Here is a 26,845-nt window from a genome sequence, read left to right as displayed (position 1 = left end):
CCTAAAAGGAAAAAGTTCAGTTTAGGGTTTAAAACCCTAATGCTGACTAAAAGGAAAAAGTTCAGTTTAGGGTTTAAAACCCTAATGCTGATTGCATGGAAAAGCTCAGTTTAGGGTTTAAAACCCTAATGCTGGCTGAAAGGGAAAAGTTAAGTTTAGGGTTTAAAACCCTAATGCTGACTAAAAGGAAAAAGTTCAGTTTAGGGTTTAAAACCCTAATGCTGACTAAAAGAAAAATTCAGTTTAGGGTTTAAAACCCTAATGCTGATTGCATGGAAAAGCTCAGTTTAGGGTTTTAAAACCCTAATGCTGGCTGAAAGGGAAAAGTTCAGTTTAGGGTTTAAAACCCTAATGCTGACTAAAAGGAAAAAGTTCAGTTTAGGGTTTAAAACCCTAATGCTGACTAAAAGGAAAATTCAGTTTAGGGTTTAAAACCCTAATGCTGATTGCATGGAAAAGCTCAGTTTAGGGTTTAAAACCCTAATGCTGGCTGAAATGGAAAAGTTCAGTTTAGGGTTTAAAACCCTAATGCTGACCAAAAGGAAAAAGTTCAGTTTAGGGTTTAAAACCCTAATGCTGACTAAAAGGAAAATTCAGTTTAGGGTTTAAAACCCTAATGCTGACTAAAAGGAAAATTCAGTTTAGGGTTTAAAACCCTAATGCTGATTAAAAGGAAAATTCAGTTTAGGGTTTAAAACCCTAATGCTGATTTCATGGAAAAGCTCAGTTTAGGGTTTAAAACCCTAATGCTGGCTGAAAGGAAAAAGTTCACTTTAGGGTTTAAAACCCTAATGCTGACTAAAAGGAAAATTCAGTTTAGGGTTTAAAACCCTAATGCTGATCGGCTGGGGATAAAGTTCGAGAATACTACATGATCTATTTTTTTTGAGTTTTCTTGTTTTAATAGAAGATAAAAGGGAGTTTTGCGGGAACTTACCTTTTGAGTGAATTCTTTATTGTCAAAATGTTTCTTGTACCCGTGTACCTTCATCTTTGGGCGACACCTGCTTCTTGCACGGTTGTCTTGGATTATACCTGTTTCAACTTTTCAGACAAAGAACAATTGTTAGTTCGGAAATGACGGTCGGTTCGGTGACCTTGATCGTTCCCAATTGCTTTGTTGCGTCTCTATTTCTGTTGCGAAGTCCCGCCACTGATTTGATTCGAATGGCGAAACCTTTAGACTGCTCAGGCTGGTATTTCCGGATTCTGTGATGACTTGCTTCGTTAGGCTCTTTTTTTTTTTTTTTTTTTTGTGTGTCCCGTTTTGCTTGGAGGTTCTCAACGGGGATTTTATTGGAGGTATTTTGTGGGAATTTGTACAAAAAGGAAGCTCTGTGGGGAATATTTACAAAGTGGATTCTTTGTGTGGATTTTTGTACAATGGGGCATGCTGGGGATTTATTTCAAAGCGGGATTTCTAGGATTTGTTGGGGTAAGCTTGCTGGGGAATTTTTACAAAAGGACTCGCTGGGATGTGCTGGGGAGATTCCCTTTTGTTTTATTATTTTTTTTTTGTATATTGGGGAGACTCTGTGGGAGATTGTACAATAGAGACTCCATAAAAATATAAGTTCTGTTACTTCCTCTTTTTCCTTTTATATGACAGTGTTTGTTTGGAAACATAACCAAAGTACCCTTTGTGTCTTTTGGTCTACAACATGCCATGTCATTCCTGTAAGAGATTCTCATTTAGGTTCGCAAGCTGGCCAAGAAACCATTGTTCCAAAAAAATAGGACATCATTTAGGGTAAAAAGATATACTAAAATTAAAGAGTTTCTAGATGTAGAAATCTAGAAAGGTGGGAATGGATAAAAACGGAAGTGTCATATTAAATATAATGGAGGGAGTATGTGTAGAATACACCTTAGAAATGCGAAGTCATAGGTAGTTGGTATCTGACCTTGTGTAAATGGGGATATCCTAATTACTGCACTCTTGTTGCCAGCACGCGAACCTCTCTACTGCAAGTAATAGAATATTTTATCAATTTCTTCTCTGAGTATACAGGAAATTTAATTTTTCTTTGTTGACTTGTACAAATAAACAGCAATGCAGATCGTGTTAGCTGGTGGGAGCTGATGGTACTGGTATCGCATGCGCACCCATCAGTTGCTACCATGGCTAGAACCCTTCTTTCAGGAGCAACCATTGTGTATAATGGTAACCCCCTGAATGATCTTTCGCTGAATGCCTTCCTCGACAAGTTCATGGAAAAGAAACCAAAACAAAGCACTTGGCATGGTGCCTCCCAGATTGAACCAGCTAAGAAGGTTAGTTGTTATAGATAACAAAGGATATTTACCAATACCACTTTGATTCAGGCTTTAATTGATTTACTCCGTCATTGCTTGCACGTAAGTTTGACGTGATTATTTAATATCTCTTGTTTTATCACATTTATCTTGTTTTTCTTGCAGCTTGACATGCAAGGGCAGTTGATTGGGTCAGAAATTCTCTCCTTGGCTGAAACAGATGTACCCCCTGAGGATCTCGTCTTCCACAAATTCTACGTAAATAAGATGAAGTTGTCGAAGAAGCCTAAGAAGAAAAAGAAGAAGACGTCAGAGGATGAGGCTGCTGAGGAGTTTTTGACTGCGGATGGTAGCGATGTCGAAGATGAGATTGATGAAGAGGCTGCTGATGAGAGTGAAAATGAGGAAATCGACAGCATGTTAGAGTCCGGTGGGATTCCCTTGGAAGCCAACGGTGAATATGATTACAGTGATTTGGACGAGGTTGCTAACGAAGATGATGACGAGTTGCTTGGTGATAACAGCGATGATGAGATGAATGCTCTTCTGGAACATGATGGAGCTGACATTAATTCCGGCAGTGATGATGAAAATGATGCAGAAAAGGCAGATGAAGTTGATGAAGAGGATGTTGTACATCTAAGGAAAAAGAAAAGGAAGTCAGACAAGCGTGCCGGAAAATCCCCGTTTGCTAGCCTTGAAGACTATGAACATTTGCTTAACAAGGACAGCGCAGAAAAGCCCACTAAATCAAGAAAGAAGAGAAAGAGTTCAAATTAAGCATGCCCCTAGTTTACATTAAAGAGTTGCTGATTTTGATAGCCTATTATCACAGATTCTCCCGAGATAGGTGAAGGAACTCTTTATATACCCCATATTGTTGCCTCAATTTTTCCAGCACCTAATGTATTGTGTTGTAATCTTAAAAAGTTTAGCTGATAACTCCAACCAATTTATATCTTGTCGAATCTACTATTCCGACCAATTTAATTCCAATACACATTAGAAACAACAGAAATATTTTGCAAGTTTATTTACATTAGACAACTAATTGATCACATTTTATTTATTGTTCTATATTGACAAGGTTGTGATGTGCTGAAAACCTGAAATGCCGTAAATAGTTAGGGATTGATATTACTCGACCACACCTTGTAGTTTAAGATATGTAATTTTCACAAATATATTCCTCTGAACGTGAATTGGAGGTCGGAACCCAAGGAGAGCAATTGTTATTAAACTATTTACCCTTGTCTACCCACAAAAACAAAATTATTTACCCTTGTCTACCCATTTATTTTTCTACCCATAAACTATTTACATTTCCTACCCATAATAGGTTTTGTGGGGAAATTTTTCTTTATTCTCCATTTTTTTTGTGTTTCTATGCTTCTTTTCTTTTCTTTTTTCTTTTCTCCTTTTTTCCCTCGTTTTCTTCTTATTTTTTTTCTTTTTTCCTTTTCTAATTTTATTTAACTTATGTTTTTTATATTCTTTTTCTCTTCATAATCTAATTTCATTTACAGTTTTCACTATTTTTTTTTATATATATTATTACTAAAGAAAAATCAAATTGTGTACCAATTAAATGTAGTTAATACAATCAAAAAAATATTAACTAACATATGATACCGGTATAGTATATAGCTATACCAACAGGGTATATAAGTGTACGCAAAGAGTTAAAAAAAAATTTAATTCAATTATTAAACTGAAATAATATCAGTTGTCAAAAAAAAAAATTAAAATTCTAAAAGGACCTAATTGTAAGAGTATACCATTACATCATATAGCATACTATAATTTTTTTTTTTTTTGCATTTTGAGTATGCCCCTCACGCTTGGGTAAAAGCTTAAAATAAATTAAAAGGGAAAAGACAAGTGAATTTACGGGTAATAAGTATACTATTATTGTATATTGTATACTATTACAGCATATTGTTACAGTATCTTGCATATTATTACAGTATACCATAACAATATATTGTATACTATAATAGTATACTGTTGCAGTATAACTATATACTCCTATACTATATTAGTATACTGTAGCGGTATACTATTTTGTAAACTATAATAGTATAGTGTTGCAGTATAGCTATATACTCCTACAACATATTGTACACCGTAGTGGTATATTGTAGCTGTGTTCTTCTTCGATTTTCAACTGAAAATTTCGATCTCAATCACCTCAAATCAGCTCCAAACGCTATCAAATTTCAATATAAAATTCCAGAAGGTACTATAAGCAATATTTAACAGCACCCACTTTGAATCAACATTTTCATGTTAGGAAAGAATTTGGAGTACTTTCTAAATTTTATTTGAATGACTATATTGATGGTCTTCGTTGAGCAGAATCAACCAACTGCGTGTTGGTCCCCTCCTTCAATTTTGAATCATGATACACCATTGAAGCTCTCATTTCATAGTTGTAGACTTTTATACAAAGATTCAGAAGCTCTATTGATGAATGATTAATGGAAAAACGATGTTTGACGAGTTGCATTAGTTCATTTATTTGCAACTTAATTCTCTTTTCAATCATCCACAGGCACAGGCGGAGCTAGACTTTGCTTACTGGTTCAGCCGAGCCGAGTAACTTTTGTTCAAATTTTATATTTGTCTTGTGAAATTCATGGAATATATAGAAATGATTAATTTAAAACCCAATAATTTAAAAGAACTAAAATACTGAATCCATAAACTTCAAATTTTAACTTTGCCTCTGTCTACAAAAGTTTAGCGGCCATCTAGAGAATACATAAGTTGTTTGGAAAATCTTAAAAAAGAAAAAAATGAAGCTTGAGGTAATTTATTCCAAAAGGCAACATCCAACACCGTCACCCATAGGGCATCTCCAAGGGTGCACTATTTTTTACACCAAATTTAAATTTGGTGTAAAATTTAGTATATTTTTGCTCCAATGAAACACCAAATCTTGCACCATTATAGTGCATGGTGCAACACTATTCATCAACAGCAAATTTGATTTATTATTATTTTATTCATCTTTTCATTTTTTTGAACTTTTAATTTATCATTTATTGTGTATATAATTAATTTTATATTAAGATCTTTATAATTTTAATTTTATATCCTATTTTTTTGATATATTAATTTTTGTATATATTATATTTATATAAAATTATAATTTAATTTTATTATTATTATTATTATAATTATATAAAAAGAAATATAACCATTATTTAAAAATGAAAAAAGCAAATGTAAGATATCTAAGGTTGCTAAAATTAAAAGTAAATGTCACACCTCCTTTTTGCGCGCCCGCCCCGAGGGGTAGGATGCGCGGGTGGAGTTTTTCCAATTTAAGTGACAATATTCGAAATGGGATTATTTATTTAATTCAGAGTCGCCACTTGGGAAAGGTTTGGCTTTTGGTGTCTCAAGTCACCGGTTTATCTTGAATCCCAAATCGAGGAAATTTTCGACTTTTCCAAATGAAGTCTGCGAACCAGAAATTCTAAGTAAGGAATTCTGTTGACCCGAGGGAAGGTGTTAGGCACCCTCGAATCCCGTGGTTCTAGCACGGTCGCTTAAATTGTTATAATGGCTAAATATCTGATTTAAATACATGTTGTGTCTTATGTACTTTTATTAAGTTTAAACCGCTTTTATTATTATCATTTATTTTTATAGAATTGCAACGTCCTGAAATTGCATCTCAAACCACGTCACAGTCAATGCACCCGTAGTTGTTAACACATTTTGACTCCGTTGAGACTTGGATTTGGGTCACATCAATGCGCACCCGAATTTAAGAATATGATTTAATTAAGCCGCGCCTAAAGAGTCTAACACGTTATTATTTTTGAGAAGGCCATGAGATTCACTAAACGGCCTAGCCTGAATTCTAAATATTATGATTAGTTGTTGAGGGCCCCGCAGTTTGCATTTTTATTTGGCGAGGCTCGTCTCATTATTTTTTAAAGGATAAACCTATAGTGACTATACTTTATATTAAGTTCGTCTCTAAAATTAAAAGAAAAGGGACGTGCTAATATAAACTATATGCTTTTGCCTAATCCGGATTCTTATCAATTACTGATTAATTATTTACAAAGTGGAGGGATGTCATAACTTGTGAAACATACTTCAATTGGACAAAAAAAATTACGTTCGAGATTGACCCAATGTTATACTTGCGTCCTAACGTTCCTTGAATTGAATTTAACTAGACTTATTGAAGCTGAATTTAAGGGAATTAACCACTATGTCTCGTTACTTGCGGAGGCGTGAATGCGCTTCTATATGCTGCCTAGCGAGTTATGATAAAAGAAAAAACTAAAATGAACAAGGAACATTTGTGTAAGGTGAAAATATTCTATTCTATACATGTCATTCAGTTAAACGGAAATCCAGTCAAAAATCTATACTAATTCTCCATGCCTTCTATGTATTGTATCATTACATTTTGTACTAACAAACAACTATAAACTAAGATGCGAGAGGCTAAACTTGATTGAGTATTATCTAACTAATCTTTCATTACTGAATCACACTAATCAATTTATACAACTGAAGTCAATATATCACAAGCATTACAAAACAGATATCTAAATCTTCTTCAAGAACTCCTTTCATTTCGTGCTTTTGAATTGTTACAGTTAACACCAAAGTTGGATTTGAAATGTGTACCTGGAAACACTGAAAATGCAAAGGAGAAGAAGAAAAAGATGGGGAAATCAGCAGCAGCAAGAAACAGAACTAGCAGTAGCAGCAGGGTAGAAATGCAGCAGCAACAGTAAGCAGAATAGCAACAGCAATCAGAACAGCACAACAGAAATGATTCTATTGCGAGGTGGAACTAGAGTTGAAGAAGAGAAAGCCAAATGAAACAGCACACAGTGTGATGGCAACAATACTCCAGACAATCCAATTCCGGGATATACCAAATGCAACAAACACTAACGACAATCTCGATTGAAATTTAGAAGAAGCAACACTGCCTAACGTATTGACAATAGATGAGCTTCAGACAAACAAGACCAAGTTTCTGATTTCCTAATCTGTTTTATCTCTTTCTTGCTCTCTTTCTATTTCTGTCAACTCTCTCTTTTTCTTTTCTATCCTCACAGTGTATGTATTTCTCTTCTGTCTGTATCTCTTTGTATGTATTTCAAGCTTTCTCTTTCAAAACTCCTCCCCGTGTGTGTATTTTTCTTTCCCCCTCTAATTCTGTATCTCCCCCCCACCTCAGTCAGATGTCTGCCCCTTTTATATGCCCTCCTTACCCCTTTTAACAGCCTGTTTTAAACTATCACCATACCCCTCCCATGTGCCTTCCATTTTCAGTTCCACCTTAGCTAATTAAGTATTAAACCCATCAATATTCCCTGGCAGACTTATCTTTCCTATTTTATTAACTAAAAGCAAGTATGGGCAGTAGAATATATCTGACAACATATGCTGTCAAACCATTTTTAACTCAAAATCCCTTTTATGCAGGAAAACAGGCTGTGCACAAAGCACATGAGGTGCATCAATGCACATGCTGTGCACGAGTGCACATGCCCTCCAATTCAGAGTTTAAACCAAACATCCCTTTTACATTACTGATCCAAATCAACAGCTATAAGTAAGCAAAACTGGTTCTTAATTGATTCAGGTAAAATGTTCAACAGAAGCAAATCGATTTACTTTGTTCAGACAGTTGAAACTAATTGACGACATATGTCGGCTCGACTATATTAGCATTAACATACACAATCGTAGCAAAAAATCAGACATTTAAACAGTATCGATACATGGTTCGAATTATACTGACTAAGCAGAAATGCACTCGAGGAGTCAACTAGTCAGTACAAACTTGAAATTCAAACCTATTGCACAACAAATACATATGCCTTATCAGAATATGAGGGGGGGATTCAGACGAACACAGAGGTTCAGGTAAAGTGGATAAACAAAAGTTGATAAAATTAAAACAAAATATGAACAGACTTTTAAAACAAATCACACGGACTAAAACAAGTAAAGGAAAGAAAGCAGACTCACCTTAAAACTTGAAAAGTCAAAAGTTTGAACTCGGATTTGGACAGGCCTTTCTTAAGGCTGAACGGACTTTAATCGAAGTGTTTCTCAGAAGAGAAACACTTCGATTAAGGTCCATTAGACCTTAATCTCTGTGGCTCGGACTGACATGGACCAGTGATGAAGAACTACAAAGTTCCGAAACTCAGATCTGGGATTCATGCTTCCCTGATCAGATTCGGACCAAACCAAGTATGGTTTGGTCACGAGGAGGGTCTGGGGAGTGTCTGGTGTGAAGCTGGGGTTGGTTGGTGTAAACCGAGTTTTGACTCGAATCTTCAAATGAAGATTCGAGGACCTAGGGGATGATTCGAACTAAGCGGTCAACAGGTCTATGTTCAGGGTGGTGAGGGGGTTCTATGGTGTTAAGGTGAAGGTCACCGGCGTTCATGCCGCCGGTTTTCATGGTGGGGGATACAGGGGCGGCTCTAGGGTTTGATGGGGATGAGGTTGAAGACGGAGGCTGGGGTGTCGGATGGGGGGGGGGGGGGCAGGGTAAGGTTAAAGGGTTTATATATGGAATGGGTGGGTTAATCTCAGCCGTTGGATCAACTGAAATCAATGGCTTGGATCTGATGGTCTTAAGTGGAACGGTGTCGTTTTGAGGGTAAAGGGTTTTGGGTTGGCCCGGGTGAAAACGGGTCAGGTTCCTTAGTGGGTTGTGGGGAAGTGATCTTGGCCGTTGATCAATCTGAGATCAACGGCCCAGATCACACTGGACTAAAACGGCGTCGTTTGGACGCCCTGGGTATCAGGTGGTCTGGACCGGGCAGGCCTGGGTTTGGGCTGTTTGTTTGGGCCAATTTTGTTAAAATTGGCCCAAGTCCGGAAGGGAAGGGCCCCCTTTTTTTCTCTTTTTTTTTTCTTTTTCTTTTATTATGAAAATACAAAACTAAGTAAAATCAAATTAAAAATAAACACCTAATACAACTATTTGCACACACATTAAAATAATTCAAAACAGGTAACATTAAACAAAACAAAATCACGGACAAAGATGCTTGTTTATGCTTTTCTATTTAAACCATGTTACGGTTCAGATTATGCATGACACGTACACATTTTTTGAATTTTGTTTTAATAAAGTAAATAAATAAAAACGGGCCAAAGTCACAAATAAATCAACAAAGTGCCGCAAGGAAATCCAAAAATTGTACAGCAGGACCAATTTTTATTCTTTTGGAGCGACTGTCGCGCAAAAAACAAAAATCACGTGCTCACAGCTGCCCCTCTTTATTCGGAAACACGAAGAGTTTTCGTGCAAAGATAAAGTGAGCGTGTACGAGCGATTTTTGCCTATGGACCACTCCGTATGAAGCATGTTTTTTGAAAGATCTGACCGAATCTTGCTTCAAAGATTTCCTACATATCCTGGGCTAAACAGGAATCAGGTCAATGTAGTTCGAGAAGTTTTGGTAGCTGGGACTACCATGGGATTGCAATGCTTGCCGCTACTGCTGTTGCTGTTGTCACTGCTGCGTCACTGATCGCCTTATTACAACCAAACGAAAATTGGAAACCGAACTAACTACTTATAAGCATGTCAGCTGCTAGTTACAAGATTCCTATCTATGATTCTTTTACGACTTGATCTTGGGTCTTAGCTGATTCTGCTTGTAGACTTCGATCTGAATCTTGATGCTTGCGAGTTGCGGCGACTCGTTTAAACTCTGGGATACTGAGTGAGACGTGATTGGCAGGGTTTAGGACCATAATCCAATGTTGGAGTCAATCCGTATTCCATCTACTCCGATATCTTGGGACATCTTCTTTCTTTTTCTTCTTTTCTTCGTTGATTCCGAACTGGGACTCATCTCGTGGGTCATTTCGATCCATGTGGCTCGAGGTTAGACCTGCGGGAGAAAACAAACGAACGAAATTTTCTGCCCCAGTTTCACTAGAAAAATTTCATTAATTATTCGCCAGGAAATTCATAAAATTGATGAAAGAGGATATGCATGCTCAGTTCAGGGTTGGAGCCCTAATACCGACTAGCTGGGGAAAGGTTCAGTTTAGGATTTAAAACCCCGACGCCGAACAAAGGAAGAATTCAGTTTAGGGTGGAAAAACCTAATGCTGACTAAAGAAAGATTCAGTTTAGGGTTTAAAACCCTAATGCTGATTAAAAGGAAAATTCAGTTTAGGGTTTAAAACCCTAATGCTGATCACATGGGAAAGCTCAGTTTAGGGTTTAAAACCCTAATGCTGGCTGAAAGGAAAAAGTTCAGTTTAGGGTTTAAAACCCTAATGCTGACTAAAAGGAAAATTCAGTTTAGGGTTTAAAACCCTAATGCTGATGGCATGGAAAAGCTTAGTTTAGGGTTTAAAACCCTAATGCTGGCTGAAAGGAAAAAATTCAGTTTAGGGTGGAAAAACCCTAATGCTGCCTAAAAGGAAAAAGTTCAGTTTAGGGTTTAAAACCCTAATGCTGACTAAAAGGAAAAAGTTCAGTTTAGGGTTTAAAACCCTAATGCTGACTAAAAGGAAAATTCAGTTTAGGGTTTAAAACCCTAATGCTGATTGCATGGAAAAGCTCAGTTTAGGGTTTAAAACCCTAATGCTGGCTGAAATGGAAAAGTTCAGTTTAGGGTTTAAAACCCTAATGCTGACCAAAAGGAAAAAGTTCAGTTTAGGGTTTAAAACCCTAATGCTGACTAAAAGGAAAATTCAGTTTAGGGTTTAAAACCCTAATGCTGACTAAAAGGAAAATTCAGTTTAGGGTTTAAAACCCTAATGCTGATTAAAAGGAAAATTCAGTTTAGGGTTTAAAACCCTAATGCTGATTTCATGGAAAAGCTCAGTTTAGGGTTTAAAACCCTAATGCTGGCTGAAAGGAAAAAGTTCACTTTAGGGTTTAAAACCCTAATGCTGACTAAAAGGAAAATTCAGTTTAGGGTTTAAAACCCTAATGCTGATTGCATGGAAAAGCTCAGTTTAGGGTTTAAAACCCTAATGCTGGCTGAAAGGAAAAAGTTCAGTTTAGGGTTTAAAACCCTAATGTTGACTAAAAGGAAAATTCAGTTTAGGGTTTAAAACCCTAATGCTGATTGCATGGAAAAGCTCAGTTTAGGGTTTAAAACCCTAATGCTGGCTGAAAGGGAAAAGTTCAGTTTAGGGTTTAAAACCCTAATGCTGACTAAAAGGAAAAAGTTCAGTTTAGGGTTTAAAACCCTAATGCTGACTAAAAGGAGAATTCAGTTTAGGGTTTAAAACCCTAATGCTGATTGCACGGAAAAACTCAGTTTAGGGTTTAAAACCCTAATGCTGGCTGAAAGGGAAAAGTTCAGTTTAAGGGTTTAAAACCCTAATGCTACCTAAAAGGAAAAAGTTCAGTTTAGGGTTTAAAACCCTAATGCTGACTAAAAGGAAAAAGTTCAGTTTAGGGTTTAAAACCCTAATGCTGACTAAAAGGAAAATTCAGTTTAGGGTTTAAAACCCTAATGCTGATTGCATGGAAAAGCTCAGTTTAGGGTTTAAAACCCTAATGCTGGCTGAAAGGGAAAAGTTCAGTTTAGGGTTTAAAACCCTAATGCTGACTAAAAGGAAAAAGTTCAGTTTAGGGTTTAAAACCCTAATGCTGACTAAAAGGAAAATTCAGTTTAGGGTTTAAAACCCTAATGCTGACTAAAAGGAAAATTCAGTTTAGGGTTTAAAACCCTAATGCTGATTGCATGGAAAAGCTCAGTTTAGGGTTTTAAAACCCTAATGCTGGCTGAAAGGGAAAAGTTCAGTTTAGGGTTTAAAACCCTAATGCTGACTAAAAGGAAAAAGTTCAGTTTAGGGTTTAAAACCCTAATGCTGACTAAAAGGAAAATTCAGTTTAGGGTTTAAAACCCTAATGCTGATTGCATGGAAAAGCTCAGTTTAGGGTTTAAAACCCTAATGCTGGCTGAAATGGAAAAGTTCAGTTTAGGGTTTAAAACCCTAATGCTGACCAAAAGGAAAAAGTTCAGTTTAGGGTTTAAAACCCTAATGCTGACTAAAAGGAAAATTCAGTTTAGGGTTTAAAACCCTAATGCTGACTAAAAGGAAAATTCAGTTTAGGGTTTAAAACCCTAATGCTGATTAAAAGGAAAATTCAGTTTAGGGTTTAAAACCCTAATGCTGATTTCATGGAAAAGCTCAGTTTAGGGTTTAAAACCCTAATGCTGGCTGAAAGGAAAAAGTTCACTTTAGGGTTTAAAACCCTAATGCTGACTAAAAGGAAAATTCAGTTTAGGGTTTAAAACCCTAATGCTGATTGCATGGAAAAGCTCAGTTTAGGGTTTAAAACCCTAATGCTGGCTGAAAGGAAAAAGTTCAGTTTAGGGTTTAAAACCCTAATGCTGACTAAAAGGAAAATTCAGTTTAGGGTTTAAAACCCTAATGCTGATCGGCTGGGGATAAAGTTCGAGAATACTACATGATCTATTTTTTTTGAGTTTTCTTGTTTTAATAGAAGATAAAAGGGAGTTTTGCGGGAACTTACCTTTTGAGTGAATTCTTTATTGCCAAAATGTTTCTTGTACCCGTGTACCTTCTTCTTTGGGCGACACCTGCTTCTTGCACGGTTGTCTTGGATTATACCTGTTTCAACTTTTCAGACAAAGAACAATTGTTAGTTCAGAAATGACGGTCGGTTCGGTGACCTTGATCGTTCCCAATTTCTTTGTTGCGTCTCTATTTCTGTTGCGAAGTCCCGCCACTGATTTGATTCGAATGGCGAAACCTTTAGACTGCTCAGGCTGGTATTTCCGGATTCTGTGATGACTTGCTTCGTTAGGCTCTTTTTTTTTTTTTTTTTTGTGTGTCCCGTTTTGCTTGGAGGTTCTCAACGGGGATTTTATTGGAGGTATTTTGTGGGAATTTGTACAAAAAGGAAGCTCTGTGGGGAATATTTACAAAGTGGATTCTTTGTGTGGATTTTTGTACAATGGGGCATGCTGGGGATTTATTTCAAAGCGGGATTTCTAGGATTTGTTGGGGTAAGCTTGCTGGGGAATTTTTACAAAAGGACTCGCTGGGATGTGCTGGGGAGATTCCCTTTTTTTTATTATTTTTTTTTGTATATTGGGGAGACTCTGTGGGAGATTGTACAATAGAGACTCTGTGGGGATTTGTACAGGGGGAGACTCTGTGGGGATTTGTCCGAAGGCGGACTTGCTGGGGAAGATTTCAAGATTTTTCTCTTTCCTCTTTACTGTGAAACACCATCAAACGTCATGATTCATCATGCTTGGGCAATCACACCAACGAGATGAGGCGCTTTCCTTCATGAGACGGGATTCCGTGCAAACAAACCATGCCACCTGTCCTTTCCGGTGTGTCCTGAAACTCGGGGTTAAAATGCAAAAAAGATTCGAAAAGAAACAAAGAAAGGGGAAAACAAATCAGAAAAGGAATACCCTTTTCGGGACGAGAAAGACTTATCTGAGGAAGATAATGCTGGCTTTAAATGACATGACATGCTCTTTGGACTGGACGTCTGACCTTCTAAGAGCTTGCGTTTTCCTGAACCAGAACGGATCTGTGATTCCAAACTGGTGGCATTCTGCCGAAACTTTCTTGGGGAGGCGTCATTCTTTTTCGGCCAACAGCGCCCTTTACGGGTTTTCACTGGCTGACCTCTCTCATTTCTCTTCCTGTCATCGCTTGATAGCACTCTTTGCGAGTTTTTACCAAACAAGCTCTCTCATTTTGGTTTCTCTACTCCCGTCGCCTCGTGGTGCCCGAAGGTTTTCACCGCCGAGACTCTCTCATTTTATTTCTCTCAATTCAGAGTGTGCCGGTTTCCATTCGTGGTGCTTGTTGGTTTCCCACTATCTTTGGTAATCGATTTGAAGGCTTGTACTTGGTAAAAAAGAAGTAGCTGATACTAACTTCCCAACTGCTCGACGTGCCCCGGTTTCAATTTCAGGGTGAATGGGATTTTATTGTTGGTGTGACTGAACCTCAGGGAGAGGCTACCTACGTATCCTTTCGGAATCAAGTCAAACGTAGTTCAGGCCTCAATCAAATTTTTTTTTTTTTGTTTTTTTTTGTTTTTGTAGAGAGGATTGGGTAGTGTTTGGGGAGTAGTGGGGAATAAAACCTTCGCCATTTTCAAACGTGTCAGGACCACTGGAGCATGATTTAGACGTAGTACCTCTTGACTGCATCTGCATTTACTGCTGTGTTGGGGTCATTTCCTTCGATATCACCTAAATACAATGCTCCTCTCGGCAATATCTTCCTTACGATGTATGGGCCTTTCCAATTTGGGGCAAACTTCCCTTTTGCTTCTTCATGATGCGGCAGAATACGCCTTAGTACCAACTGACCTACTTCGAACTTCCTAGGCCAGACTTTCTTGTTGTAAGCACGGGCCATTCTTCGTTGGTATAACTGTCCGTGACAAATCGCGGCCATCCGCTTTTCATCAATCAACGTCAATTGCTCTAACTGAGTCTTGACCCACTCGCTGTCCTCGATTTTTGCTTCGACAATGATTCGAAGCGAAGGAATTTCTACCTCTGCCGGTATTACAGCCTCGGTCCCATAAACCAAAAGATAAGGAGTCGCTCCTACTGATGTGCGTACCGTAGTGCGGTACCCCAATAATGCAAATGGTAACTGCTCCTGCCACTGTCGGGAACTTTGGATGGTCTTCCTCAAAATCTTCTTGATGTTTTTGTTTGCCGCTTCCACAGCACCATTGGCCTTTGGCCGATAAGGCGTGGAATTCCTATGCGTTATCTTGAATTGCTCGCATACATCTCCCATCAAGTGACTGTTCAAGTTTGCTGCATTATCTGTAATGATAGTCGCAGGAATACCGAAGCGACAGATAAGATTTGAGTGTACAAAATCCACCACATCTTTCTTAGTGACTGACTTGAGGGTGACAGCCTCTACCCATTTCGTGAAGTAGTCTATGGCAACCAGTATAAACCTGTGTCCGTTCGAGGCCTTTGGTTCAATTGGTCCAATGACGTCCATGCCCCAGGCGACAAATGGCCAAGGCACAGACATGGGATGCAATTCCGTGGGAGGTGCATGAATCAAATCACCGTGCACCTGACACTGATGACATTTCCGAACGAAGCTGAAGCAATCCTTTTCCATGGTCATCCAGTAATAACCTGCTCTAAGGATTTTCTTCGCTAAGACATACCCGTTCATGTGAGGTCCGCACACACCTGCGTGTACTTCGTGCATGATCTTTCTTGCTTCCTCGATATCGACACATCTGAGGAGATTGAGGTCCGGGGTCCTCTTATATAACAATTCACCGCTCAAAAAGAAACCACTTGCATGTCGCCTAATGGTCCTCTTTTGATCTCCAGTAGCGTGCTCGGGGTACTCTTGCGTCTTCAGGAACCTCTTGATGTCATGGTACCAAGGTTGCGTATTTGATTCCACCTCGATTACACTGCAATAACCGTGCCTTTCCTTGATTTGGATTTCCAAAGGATCGACGTGGGCGTTGCCTGGGTAGGGTAGCATTGAAGCCAAAGTAGCAAGTGCATCTGCCAGTTCATTGTGACACCTCGGAATATACCTGAACTCTATTGAGGTAAAGCGCTTGCTGAGGTCCTCCACATGTTGTCGGTATGTGATATGTTTGACATCCCGAGTTTCCCACTCGCCTTGAGCTTGCCGGATGATCAGGTCAGAATCTCCCAAAATCAGTAAGTTTTCGACATCCTGATCGATTGCCATATGCATGCCCATAATGCAGGCTTCATACTCAGCTGTATTGTTTGTGCAAAAGAAACGCAGTCTAGCTGTGGCGGGATAATGCTGACCGGAAGGCGAGATCAAAATTGGCCCAATCCCTACACCCTTGGCATTCACGGCTCCGTCAAAGAACATCTTCCAAACATGAGCTTCCTCCGAGATCACTTCTACGGTGTTTACCTCTTCATCTGGAAAGTAGGTATCCAATGGCTGGTATTCCTCATCGACCGGATTTTCGGCCAAATGATCTGCTAATGCCTGGGCTTTCATTGCCGTGCGAGTGACATAAACTATGTCGAATTCACGTAAGCAAGATTTGCCATTTAGCCAGTCTCCCAGTAGGCATTGGTTTCTGGAATATATACTTCAAAGGATCCAACCTGCTTATGAGGAATGTAGTGTGGGCTTGGAGATAATGTCTCAGCTTTTGAGCAACCCATGTGAGAGCGCAGCATGTCCTTTCCAGCAGAGTGTATTTGGCCTCGTAGCCGGTGAATTTCTTGCTCAAGTAGTAAATTGCTTGTTCCTTCTTTCCGGTTATGTCGTGTTGCCCGAGGACGCAACCGAAAGAGTTCTCCAAGACTGTTAGATACAAGAAAAGTGGCCTTCCTGGTTCTGGAGGGACCAAGACCGGGGGATTCGAAAGGTATTCTTTGACTTTATCAAAGGCTTCTTGACACTCAACTGTCCATTTGATCGCTGCGTCTTTCCTTAACAGCTTGAATATGGGCTCGCACGTGCTTGTCAGTTGGGCAATGAACCGACTGATGTAATTCAACCTGCCCAACAGACTCATCACGTCTTTCTTTGTTCTCGGGGGAGGTAGATCTCTGATGGATTTTATCTTAGTTGGATCTAGCTCAATTCCTTTCCTGCTTACGATGAAGCCCAAAAGTTTGCCCGACGGAACTCCGAAAGCGCATTTGGCTGGGTTTAGCTTCAAGTCATACTTCCTTAGCCTCTCGAAGAACTTCCTCAAGTCTTGGATGTGATTATCCTGCGTCCTGGACTTGACTATCACATCGTCTACGTACACCTCTATTTCCTGATGCATCATGTCATGGAAAATGGCAGTCATGGCCCTCATGTAAGTAGCCCCAGCATTCTTCAGACCAAATGGCATGACCCGGTAACAGTAGGTGCCCCAAGGCGTGGTGAAAGCAGTTTTCTCGGCGTCCTCTTCATCCATCAGTACCTGATGATACCCAGCATAACAATCTACAAAAGACTGTATCTCGTGCTTGGCACAATTATCAACGAGGATGTGGATGTTGGGCAACGGGAAATTGTCTTTAGGACTTGCTCTGTTCAGATCTCGGTAATCTACACATACTCGAGTTTTCCCGTCCTTTTTTGGTACTGGAACCACATTCGCCAACCATGTTGTATATTGGACTACCCGGATCACTCCTGTTTTCAGCTGCTTGGTGATCTCCTCTTTAATCTTGTCACTGACCTCAGTTTTGAACTTTCGTTGCTTTTGTTGAACTGGAGGACAATCAGGATGAATCGGCAATTTATGAACCACTAGATCAACACCTAGTCCTGGCATGTCATCATATGACCAAGCAAATACGTCTTTGAATTCAAAAAGAAGTTGAATTATCGCCTCTCGCGTCTTCTTGTCCGTGAGAATGCTTATCTTGGTCTCCCGGACTTCTTCCGGGGTTCCTAAGTTTACCGGTTCAGTGTCATTCAGATTTGGCTTAGGTTTATTCTCGAAATATTCCAACTCTCGGTTTATCTCCCTAAAAGCCTCCTCCACATCATATTCTAGTTCTGGGTTCATTAATTCACAGTTAAATAACTCACTGTGATCTGGGCATGAAGTCCGCAAGCATATCATATTTAAAGCCGCATTATTAGGACTGAAAAGGAAGATAAAAGGAAAACTAATAAAAATCAGAACAAAAGAAAGAATAGGAAAGCAATGATGATTTTTTTTAATATATTTTCTTTGGAAAGTTGGAAGACAACAATGTTTACGACTAGGAATTCAAAGCAACAATTGAAAAGAAGAAAACGTTCAAGTTATGTCCTGGGATAACTTGTGACACAGGAAAGGTGGCAGGACATGTCTACCCGGACTTCCGTCTAGTCGGGAATGGCGTGGCCTCCCAGTTTTGGAGTTGGGCGCTCGGCCCCATGTACAGCATCTCAGCAGTGCTCGTTCCTTCACCTAGTTGAACCATGTGGATTTCGTAGAGCATTTCCCTCATTGCCCCACATATCTCCTCGATTTCCTCAGCTGTGAAGACCTCATCATCTTCTTCAACGTACTTCGGCCTGATGAAAGTTGCATATAAATCCGGCAGTGGTTGAGGTAACTTCCAACCCTCATTTTTCCTTTTCTTTACCCATTTTTCGTCTGCTGGAGTAGGTTTGAAACCTAGTCCAAAAGGTTTCTTGATGACTGGCAAAGTAACGGGTTCTGTTATTCCCTGAAGGGTTCGTCCAAGTCCCTTCCCTGGCCTAAATCCGTGTCGGATCATCTCTTTGGCCACCATAACCGAAGCGTTAGACAAGAAAGGCTGGGGGCAGGGTATTCCCTCTTCGTGCTGCTCTGCCAGTACAATCTCGAAAGCTTGATAGACCGTATGTTCGCTTCCTTCTCTCGATTCAAGGTACGGGATGGATGGATCCCGATAAATGACATGCTCATCTTCCCCGTGGACCACGATCTCTCGGTCTTCGTACTCGAACTTCACCATCTGGTGAAGAGTGGAAGGCACGGCTCCTGCCACATGGATCCAAGGCCTGCCAAGGAGGAAATTGTAGGATGTGTCCATGTCGATCACCTGGAAGGTTACTCGAAATTCGACTGGTCCTATGACCAACAACAGGTCTATTTCCCCTATGGTATCTCTCTTGATGCCGTCAAAAGCTCTTACGCAGACATTGTTGGGTCGGATTCTTCCGGTCCCAATTTCCATTCTCTGTAGCGTGGAGAGCGGGCAAATGTCAACGCCTGAGCCTCCATCCAACATTACCCGCTTGACATAGTAGTCCTCGCATTTAACTGTTAAATGCAAGGCCTTGTTGTGTGCTGCTCCTTCCGGGGGTAAATCGTTTTTGCTGAAAGAGATTTGGTTGACAGCGAAGAATCTTTCTGTCATCCGCTCTAGTTGTTCCACCGAGGTTTCAACTGGTACATATGCTTCATTCAGGGTTTTCAATAGGATCTTTTGATGCTCAGTTGACCTCATCAATAATGACAGCATGGATACTTGCTCAGGGTACTTGCGCAGCTGATCTATCACTTCGTAATCCGGCATCTTCATTTGTTGGAAGAACACTTCCGCTTCTTCAACACTCACAGGCTTCTTTGGAGGGAAGCGCCTTTGTGTGGCGTTGTTCAGTTCTTGGGTATTTGAGTACCCTCCAACGAAAGTATTTTCTGGAAGTTCTCCCATGACCTCTTTACCTTTGTACATCACCAAAGTCTTTTGATAATTCCACGGCACTGTGGACGGGTTGGTCATTGGCTTTTGTGGCACGCGTCCGATAACCACTGGCTCATTCAGCCGAGGTGGTTGAATCGTCCCCCGGACCACATAGGCCCCTTTTGGCACGTACATAGGTTTTGTCTTTTTGATCCCGAAGTTCTGCGCCTTCTCAGCTCGACCTCGTGGTATGTAAAAAACTTCATTTTTTACAGGTACCACTTTCTTCTCTACCTTCTTTTCAGGCTTGTTCTTTATAGCTTTGACCTCTTCCCCCTTTTCTGGTTTCTGGTCTATTTCCGGCCTCTTCCCCGTGTCGACAATGGCAATTATGGCTTTCAAAGCAGGGTCGAACTCTTTGTCCTCACAAATCATTCCGATCAGCAGCCCATTATTGTGAGCGGGCAATGGATTGTTAGTCACATTTGGGATCTCTTCGTCCCTTAGCACTATTTTCCCCTGTTCTATCAATTTTTCGACCACTCTTTTCAATGACCAGCAGTCGTTTGTATCATGTCCCTCGGCCCCTGAATGATAGGCGCAACTGACTCCGGCTTTGTAAGAAGGCGATGTTGGGTTTTGCCTTGTTTGGGGAATTGGTTGCAAGAAACCCAATTGTACTAGCTTAGGGAACAAAGTAGAGTATTGTTCACCGATGGGCGTAAAAGTCCGCCGTCGAGGTGGCTCCTGGGGGCGGTAGTTATTCTGCGGGGGTTGTGGGTTATAGTGGTTGCGGTAAGGAGGTTGATTTCTGGGAGGTGGAGCTGGGCCTCGGTTGGCTTGTTGTGGTGGATGGTTATAAGGTTGGGCATTCATGACCATATAAGGCTGATGAGCATATGCCAAATTTGAATGGGGGTAATAGTGTTGTGGGGCTCTTTCCCGAAAATGGGGCCTGGGATGACGATATTCCCTTGCTTCAGAGGCTGCCATAGTCGTTTCTTCCTTCTTCTTCCCCCTCGTCGTTCCTCCAGACCCGCTTTGGACGGCCTGGGAAGTTGCCCTTATGGCTGCTTGACTTAGAATCCTACCCGTTTTCAACCCATTTTCCACCATCTCTCCAATCTTGATCGCTTCCGCGAATGGCTTACCCATGACCGACATCATGTTTTGGAAATAGTCAGACTCTTGAGCCTGGAGAAAGGTAGTGATCATTTCCACTTCATCCATGGGAGGCTTCACTCTCGACGCCTGTTCACGCCACTTAATAGCGTACTCTCTAAAGCTCTCAGAAGGTTTCTTTTTCAAATTCGACAGAGAGTTTCGGTCTGGCGCAATGTCGATGTTATACTGGAATTGTTTTACAAAATCTCTGGCGAGATCATCCCATATATGCCATCGGGTCATTTCCTGATCCATGTACCATTCCGAAGCTATCCCTACTAGACTTTCCCCAAAATATGCCATTAGCAGTTCTTCTTTTCCGCCGGCTCCCGCAATTGGTTGCAGTATTTCTTAAGATGTGCAATGGGGTCACCGTGCCCATCGTATTTCTCAAACTTGGGGGTCTTGAAACCCGTTGGCAGGTGCACGTGAGGAAACATGCATAGGTCGGCGTAAGAGACGCTCTTTTGTCCGCTCAATCCTTGCATATTCTTCAGACTTTGTTCAAGGCTTATCATCCTTTTGGCAATCTCATTTTGTTCTGCAATTCTGGGGTTCTGATCCTGCCCAGGTGTAAGCTCGCACTGAGGCGGTAGAGGATTAGTGTTGGTAGCGAACCTGGTTGGTTCCATTGAGAACGATGGTGCTTGGAATGTAAAAGAGGATGAGTCAAAGCTTGGCTTGTACATGGTGGGCTGTGCCGTAAACGGGCAAGGTGATGCAGCAAAGATGTTCATGCTTGCATCAGTGGCCGACATTCGGGGATGAGGCTCAGAAGGTGATCCAGCAGAGAAGGCGGAGGTGGCTGGGTACCCAAATGGGGTAGCAGGATAATTTATGGGGACATTAGACGTTCCACTTGACCTGGAGAATAATTCAGGGAATCCGGGGACGACACTTGGCGGCTCTTTCCCATTATTCCAGTCGTCCAGCATTTCCAACATGCGGAGCCGTAGGATTCTATTTTCTTCCGCAGTTGCGGATTCAGGTGTGAGGACGGCTGAGATTGAGCTTTCCTCGGAGACGGGGACTGTTTGCAATGGAATTTCCGAAGACATTTCCACACTTCCTTTTGACCTGGTGAAGTAAGTGTGAGTACTGCTTCTGGTCCTAACAACAGGTAGTTGAACACCTCTCCTTGACCTCGTGAAATATGAGTGCGAGGCCAGACTTTCACCAAACCAACCGTCTTTTCAAAAACCCTGGGCATACTCAACGACAAACGCACGGTTAATTTGTAGCAAATAACAGATAGTTAATCTCACGTTGGGCATGATGCACCTATACAGTTAAGTGGATTACTATATGTTTGCTACGAGAGCATGCGTCATTCCTGCATTTTTCCTTTTATTAGTTTTTCCTTTCTTTCCTTTTCCCTTTTTTTTTCTTTTTTGTTTTTTTTTGTTTTTGTTTTTTTTTATTTTGCAGTAAAAGAAATGCGACCGGATCCAATGAGGATTGCCTACGTATCACGATGCCTACGTGAATCAGATCATTACGTAGTTCGAAAAACACAAATGAGCGTAAAAGAAACAACCTCTTTATTGTTGAAAACGTTCTATTACAAACTACATTTGCAAAAGAAAAAATGAACTTTGAAAATAAACCTAGATGCAAAAACAGACTAAAAATCACCCGGATGGGAAAAACAAACAGAAGATGCTAAGATACAGATTTGACCTATGAATGCATTATGGTTTTGAAAATCGGTGTCCGCGGGGCATCGTTCGGCCTTGCCGCAGTCCTAGGCGTGAGATCCCTCTCAAGTTGCTCCAGCTCGTGCATAGTCTGTTTGACATAACTTATTACTTCCGAGAGGACAGTAACGCTGGACATGTTCTCACATCGTAGGCATCGTCTGGTGATGGCATGGGCAATGGCCTTGATCCTATCTCTGGTTTGCTTCTTCTCTACGAGCAGGCGTTTTATCTGATCGCTGCATATCTTGAAGACTTGAGCATCTTGTACATGCTGATGCTTCAGTCTCCGTACTTCCAACTTTATCTGGGTTATGGAGTCGTACCAGTATCTGCTCTCAATTTGGAAATCCTTGGCCTGATTAACTGCTTTGACCTCAAGTGCAACCATCTCTCTCTTTATTTTAGCAACAGTTTTCTCGTGGTCGCCTTCCAATTGATTCAGGTATCGACGATGCTTATCTGCTCTCGTATCCCACTGTGCTTTGAGCTCTGCTATGACGTTTTCAGACTTCTCCAAACCATTTTGCCATTCTCTGATCTCGCTTTTTAGCCTTTTTATCAGGCGCTCGTGTGATCGACGCCTTGGTTGTTTATCTGCATCCAATCTTATTTGTTTGATCTGGGCTCTGAGCATTTCATTTTCTTGAATTAACCTGTTCCGCTCTCCCAGATCGGTGGCAATTTGCACGTTGTGCTCGTATTTCATGCCTTCTACTTGTTGCTTTAATCTGCTGATTTCGGCACAATAGCCTCTTTCCTTTGCTAACCAATCCCAATGCCTTTGCGATCACTCGGTGAAATCCCGGATGTGGGGTCTCTTAGCTGGCCTTTCATGCTCGAGTTCCCTTCTATACCATGCAAGGTAACCTGGCGCCGTTTCTCCTTTGGATCGATCCCGCACGCAAGTATCTGATTTCAAATGTTGACCCTCATTCCAGATTTGGCGAATCTTTGCTTCTGGGAACTGTCCGTTAGGACTTATCTCAACTGTTTGAGCGCTAAGATCTTCCTCATGAGGTACTGTCTGGCATCTTCCGAACTGTCTCAAAACTCGGCCGGGTGCGTAAGGTTGAATGCTCTTAAGCCCCATCAGCAAGAAATGAGTTTTAGCCGCCGACATATATAAGATCTCATCAACAGGAAACCATCCCAACGTCCATTGTATTTGGCTGGCAGTAAGAGCTTGCAAGAACGAGGTCCATGCCAGGACTCCTTTGGGCCAAATGATCTCTTTGGTTCACGTGTAAGATTCTTCTATGCGGGTCTTTTCCGGGGAACCATGGCTCAAAATCTCGGAATGATGGCAGAGGTGCTCGGTCATCCATATCTGTAGGAGCAAATTACAACCTTCGAAGAAATTTCCCCCAGCTTTACAAGCTGTGAGAGCTCGAAAGATGTCAGATACCACCATTGGCGCGAGAGTACTGTCACTTTGCGTGAGTAAAGTGCTGACGACCCCAGATATCTTCAAATCAATGTTTCCATCTTTCCTCGAAAATACCAGAAGACCCAGGAACATTATCATGAACGCTACCCGTCTGTGCTCGTCCCACTTTTGACGAACTCCTTTGCTGCACAGTTTGTTGATTGGATTATTGAATCCCCCCTTGTGACCGTATCTATCATATATGAAGCATGGAGTACAAAATCCGGCTGCCAGATCTGGGTTGTGGACTGTTCTAGGTATCTTTAATGAATCTAGGAATCGATGTACCGTGACGACTCTTGGGGCGACCAAGTATTTTTCCCTCAAGGGAAGCTCAGTATTCCCGACGTATCCGACCATTTCTTCTAAAGTCGGGGTGAGTTCAAAATCAGAGAAATGGAAAACATTGTGCGCCGGGTCCCAATAGGTAACCAAAGCCCTTATGATATCTCCCCGAGGTTGGATTTCCAACAGACCCACAAGACCTTTCAGATATTTCTTAACCTCATTTTGTCCTTCAACACCTAGATCATTCCACCATAGCCGTAACTTGACAGGGATTTTGGTCATTATTGAAAAATGTTCATTTTGCATCGTGCTCATCCTGCACATTTATTAAGGTGATTTTAACAAAACGAACTGACTAAAAAAAAATTTACAGATCATTTTTTTTACAGAGGGGATCGAGTTTTAAACACGGCCTTTAAACATTTCGGGGGCGAAGATTTTTAAGGCTGTGTGGGTCTACTGGATAAAGATGCTAAACAAACCCAAAAGTGGCTATTTATGCAAAGTCAGCCTTCCGGCGTCCCTTTCGGGAACATTCGGCTATTTATGACAAAACAGCGTCACCCGATTTATTTACGACTCTTTAAAAATTTGACACATTTTTATTTATTTATTTATTGATTTTGGCTATTTAGAAAAATGGGGTTGAACCCGACGAGGGTTGCCTACGTATCTCACATCCGGTGAGAATCAAACCGGCGTAGTTCGGGCATATCATGAATAGAGAAAATCAAATAAACCTAGAAATCAAGAATAAGTATTTTTATTATTTTTGAAAAAAGATAAAGACTAAAGAGAAATATATTTTTTTGGCAATATTTGGACCATTAGTCTGAATTTATAAAAAAGGGGTACTACAAAAGAAACAACACATTTTTTTGAATTATGGATTGTCCATTTTTTTTACTTTTAAAATAAATACCTTCTTTTTTTTGATTTTGAAAGTGATAAAAGAATTTTTTTTATATTTTTTTTTAATAACTCTCAATAAAAGACAGTTTTTTTTAGAAAAAATTCCGGCGAGGTTTTGACACTACTTGGACATTGGTTTTATTTTCCAAAAATAGTAATTATCTCCCCTACGCTGCTATTTTCCCCTTTTTTAGGAACCGGTCGACATGCGGAACCGAAGCAAATAAATGCACAACACAAACAGGATGCAGCAGGGTGGTCTTTTTCGTTTCAGGCTGCCTGTCCTAGACGGACCCAACCCCTGTGTTGAGTCCCCTAAGTCAAATGCAACATGATGCAAATAAGCGTTCCTACTAGGGATCCGGCATGAAGTCAAGTTATTCTAGGTTCGTAACCTGGGCATTTGCTCTAGACTGTGCACCCGAGCGGACAAGTCGAGTCGAGGAGGGGGCTACGTACCGGGGACCCGCGAGATCGTCCGGCTTTGTAACTTGTCCGTCCTCTTTCTTATTTTAGGTATTGACATTAACAGAATAGGGAGTCCCGACCAGCGAGCTTCTCCCCGGAAGTAAGAAGAGAAAGGTTTCGGCACAGTTTATATACAGTTCAGATAATATCAAAGCGGTAAAAGACAACATTTAGCACGTTATGCAAAAACATGTAATAAAGATCAGATAATAAAGCCAAATATAACAATTATTCTAAGCTCGAATTCTTGAACCCTGAACCAGTGGTTCTGGGTAATGATTCCCCAGCAGAGTCGCCAGAGCTGTCACACCTCCTTTTTGCACGCCCGCCCCGAGGGGTAGGATGCGCGGGTGGAGTTTTTCCAATTTAAGTGACAATATTCGAAATGAGATTATTTATTTAATTCAGAGTCGCCACTTGGGAAAGGTTTGGCTTTTGGTGTCCCAAGTCACCGGTTTATCTTGAATCCCAAATCGAGGAAATTTTCGACTTTTCCAAATGAAGTCTGCGAACCAGAAATTCTAAGTAAGGAATTCTGTTGACCCGAGGGAAGGTGTTAGGCACCCTCGAATCCCGTGGTTCTAGCACGGTCGCTTAAATTGTTATAATGGCTAAATATCTGATTTAAATACATGTTGGGTCTTATGTACTTTTATTAAGTTTAAACCGCTTTTATTATTATCATTTATTTTTATAGAATTGCAACGTCGTGAAAATGCATCTCAAACCACGTCACAGTCAATGCACCCGTAGTTGTTAACACATTTTGACTCCGTTGAGACTTGGATTTGGGTCACATCAATGCGCACCCGAATTTAAGAATATGATTTAATTAAGCCGCGCCTAAAGAGTCTAACGCGTTATTATTTTTGAGAAGGCCATGAGATTCACTAAACGGCCTAGCCTGAATTCTAAATATTATGATTAGTTGTTGAGGGCCCCGCAGTTTGCATTTTTATTTGGCGAGGCTTGTCTCATTATTTTTTAAAGGATAAACCTATAGTGACTATACTTTCTATTAAGTTCGTCTCTAAAATTAAAAGAAAAGGGACGTGCTAATATAAACTATATGCTTTTGCCTAATCCGGATTCTTATCAATTACTGATTAATTATTTACAAAGTGGAGGGATGTCATAACTTGTGAAACATACTTCAATTGGACAAAAGAAATTACGTTCGAGATTGACCCAATGTTATACTTGCGTCCTAACGTTCCTTGAATTGAATTTAACTAGACTTATTGAAGCTGAATTTAAGGGAATTAACCACTATGTCTCGTTACTTGCGGAGGCGTGAATGCGCTTCTATATGCTGCCTAGCGAGTTATGATAAAAGAAAAAACTAAAATGAACAAGGAACATTTGTGTAAGGTGGAAATATTCTATTCTATACATGTCATTCAGTTAAACGGAAATCCAGTCAAAAATCTATACTAATTCTCCATGCCTTCTATATATTGTATCATTACATTTTGTACTAGCAAACAACTATAAAC

The 26,845-nt window shown here is 40.5% G+C and overlaps 1 protein-coding gene across 1 annotated transcript; it reads left to right on the top strand.

Annotated features, from left to right (window-relative positions):
* The first annotated feature begins 2,028 nt into the window (after positions 1-2,028).
* LOC142166540 (protein SLOW WALKER 2-like) lies at positions 2,029-3,129 on the top strand. The gene is made up of 2 exons (XM_075225923.1): positions 2,029-2,274; positions 2,422-3,129. The coding sequence occupies exons 1-2, from the start codon at positions 2,083-2,085 to the stop codon at positions 3,034-3,036; spliced, it is 807 nt and encodes a 268-aa protein (XP_075082024.1). The 5' UTR covers positions 2,029-2,082; the 3' UTR covers positions 3,037-3,129.
* Positions 3,130-26,845: the final 23,716 nt, after the last annotated feature.

This window comes from Nicotiana tabacum, chromosome 11 (assembly GCF_000715075.1).
Source record: "Nicotiana tabacum cultivar K326 chromosome 11, ASM71507v2, whole genome shotgun sequence".
NCBI classification, from domain to species: Eukaryota; Viridiplantae; Streptophyta; class Magnoliopsida; order Solanales; family Solanaceae; genus Nicotiana; species Nicotiana tabacum.
The sequence above is the reverse complement of the archived record's forward strand: the minus strand, read 5'-3'. Positions and strand labels throughout refer to the sequence as shown.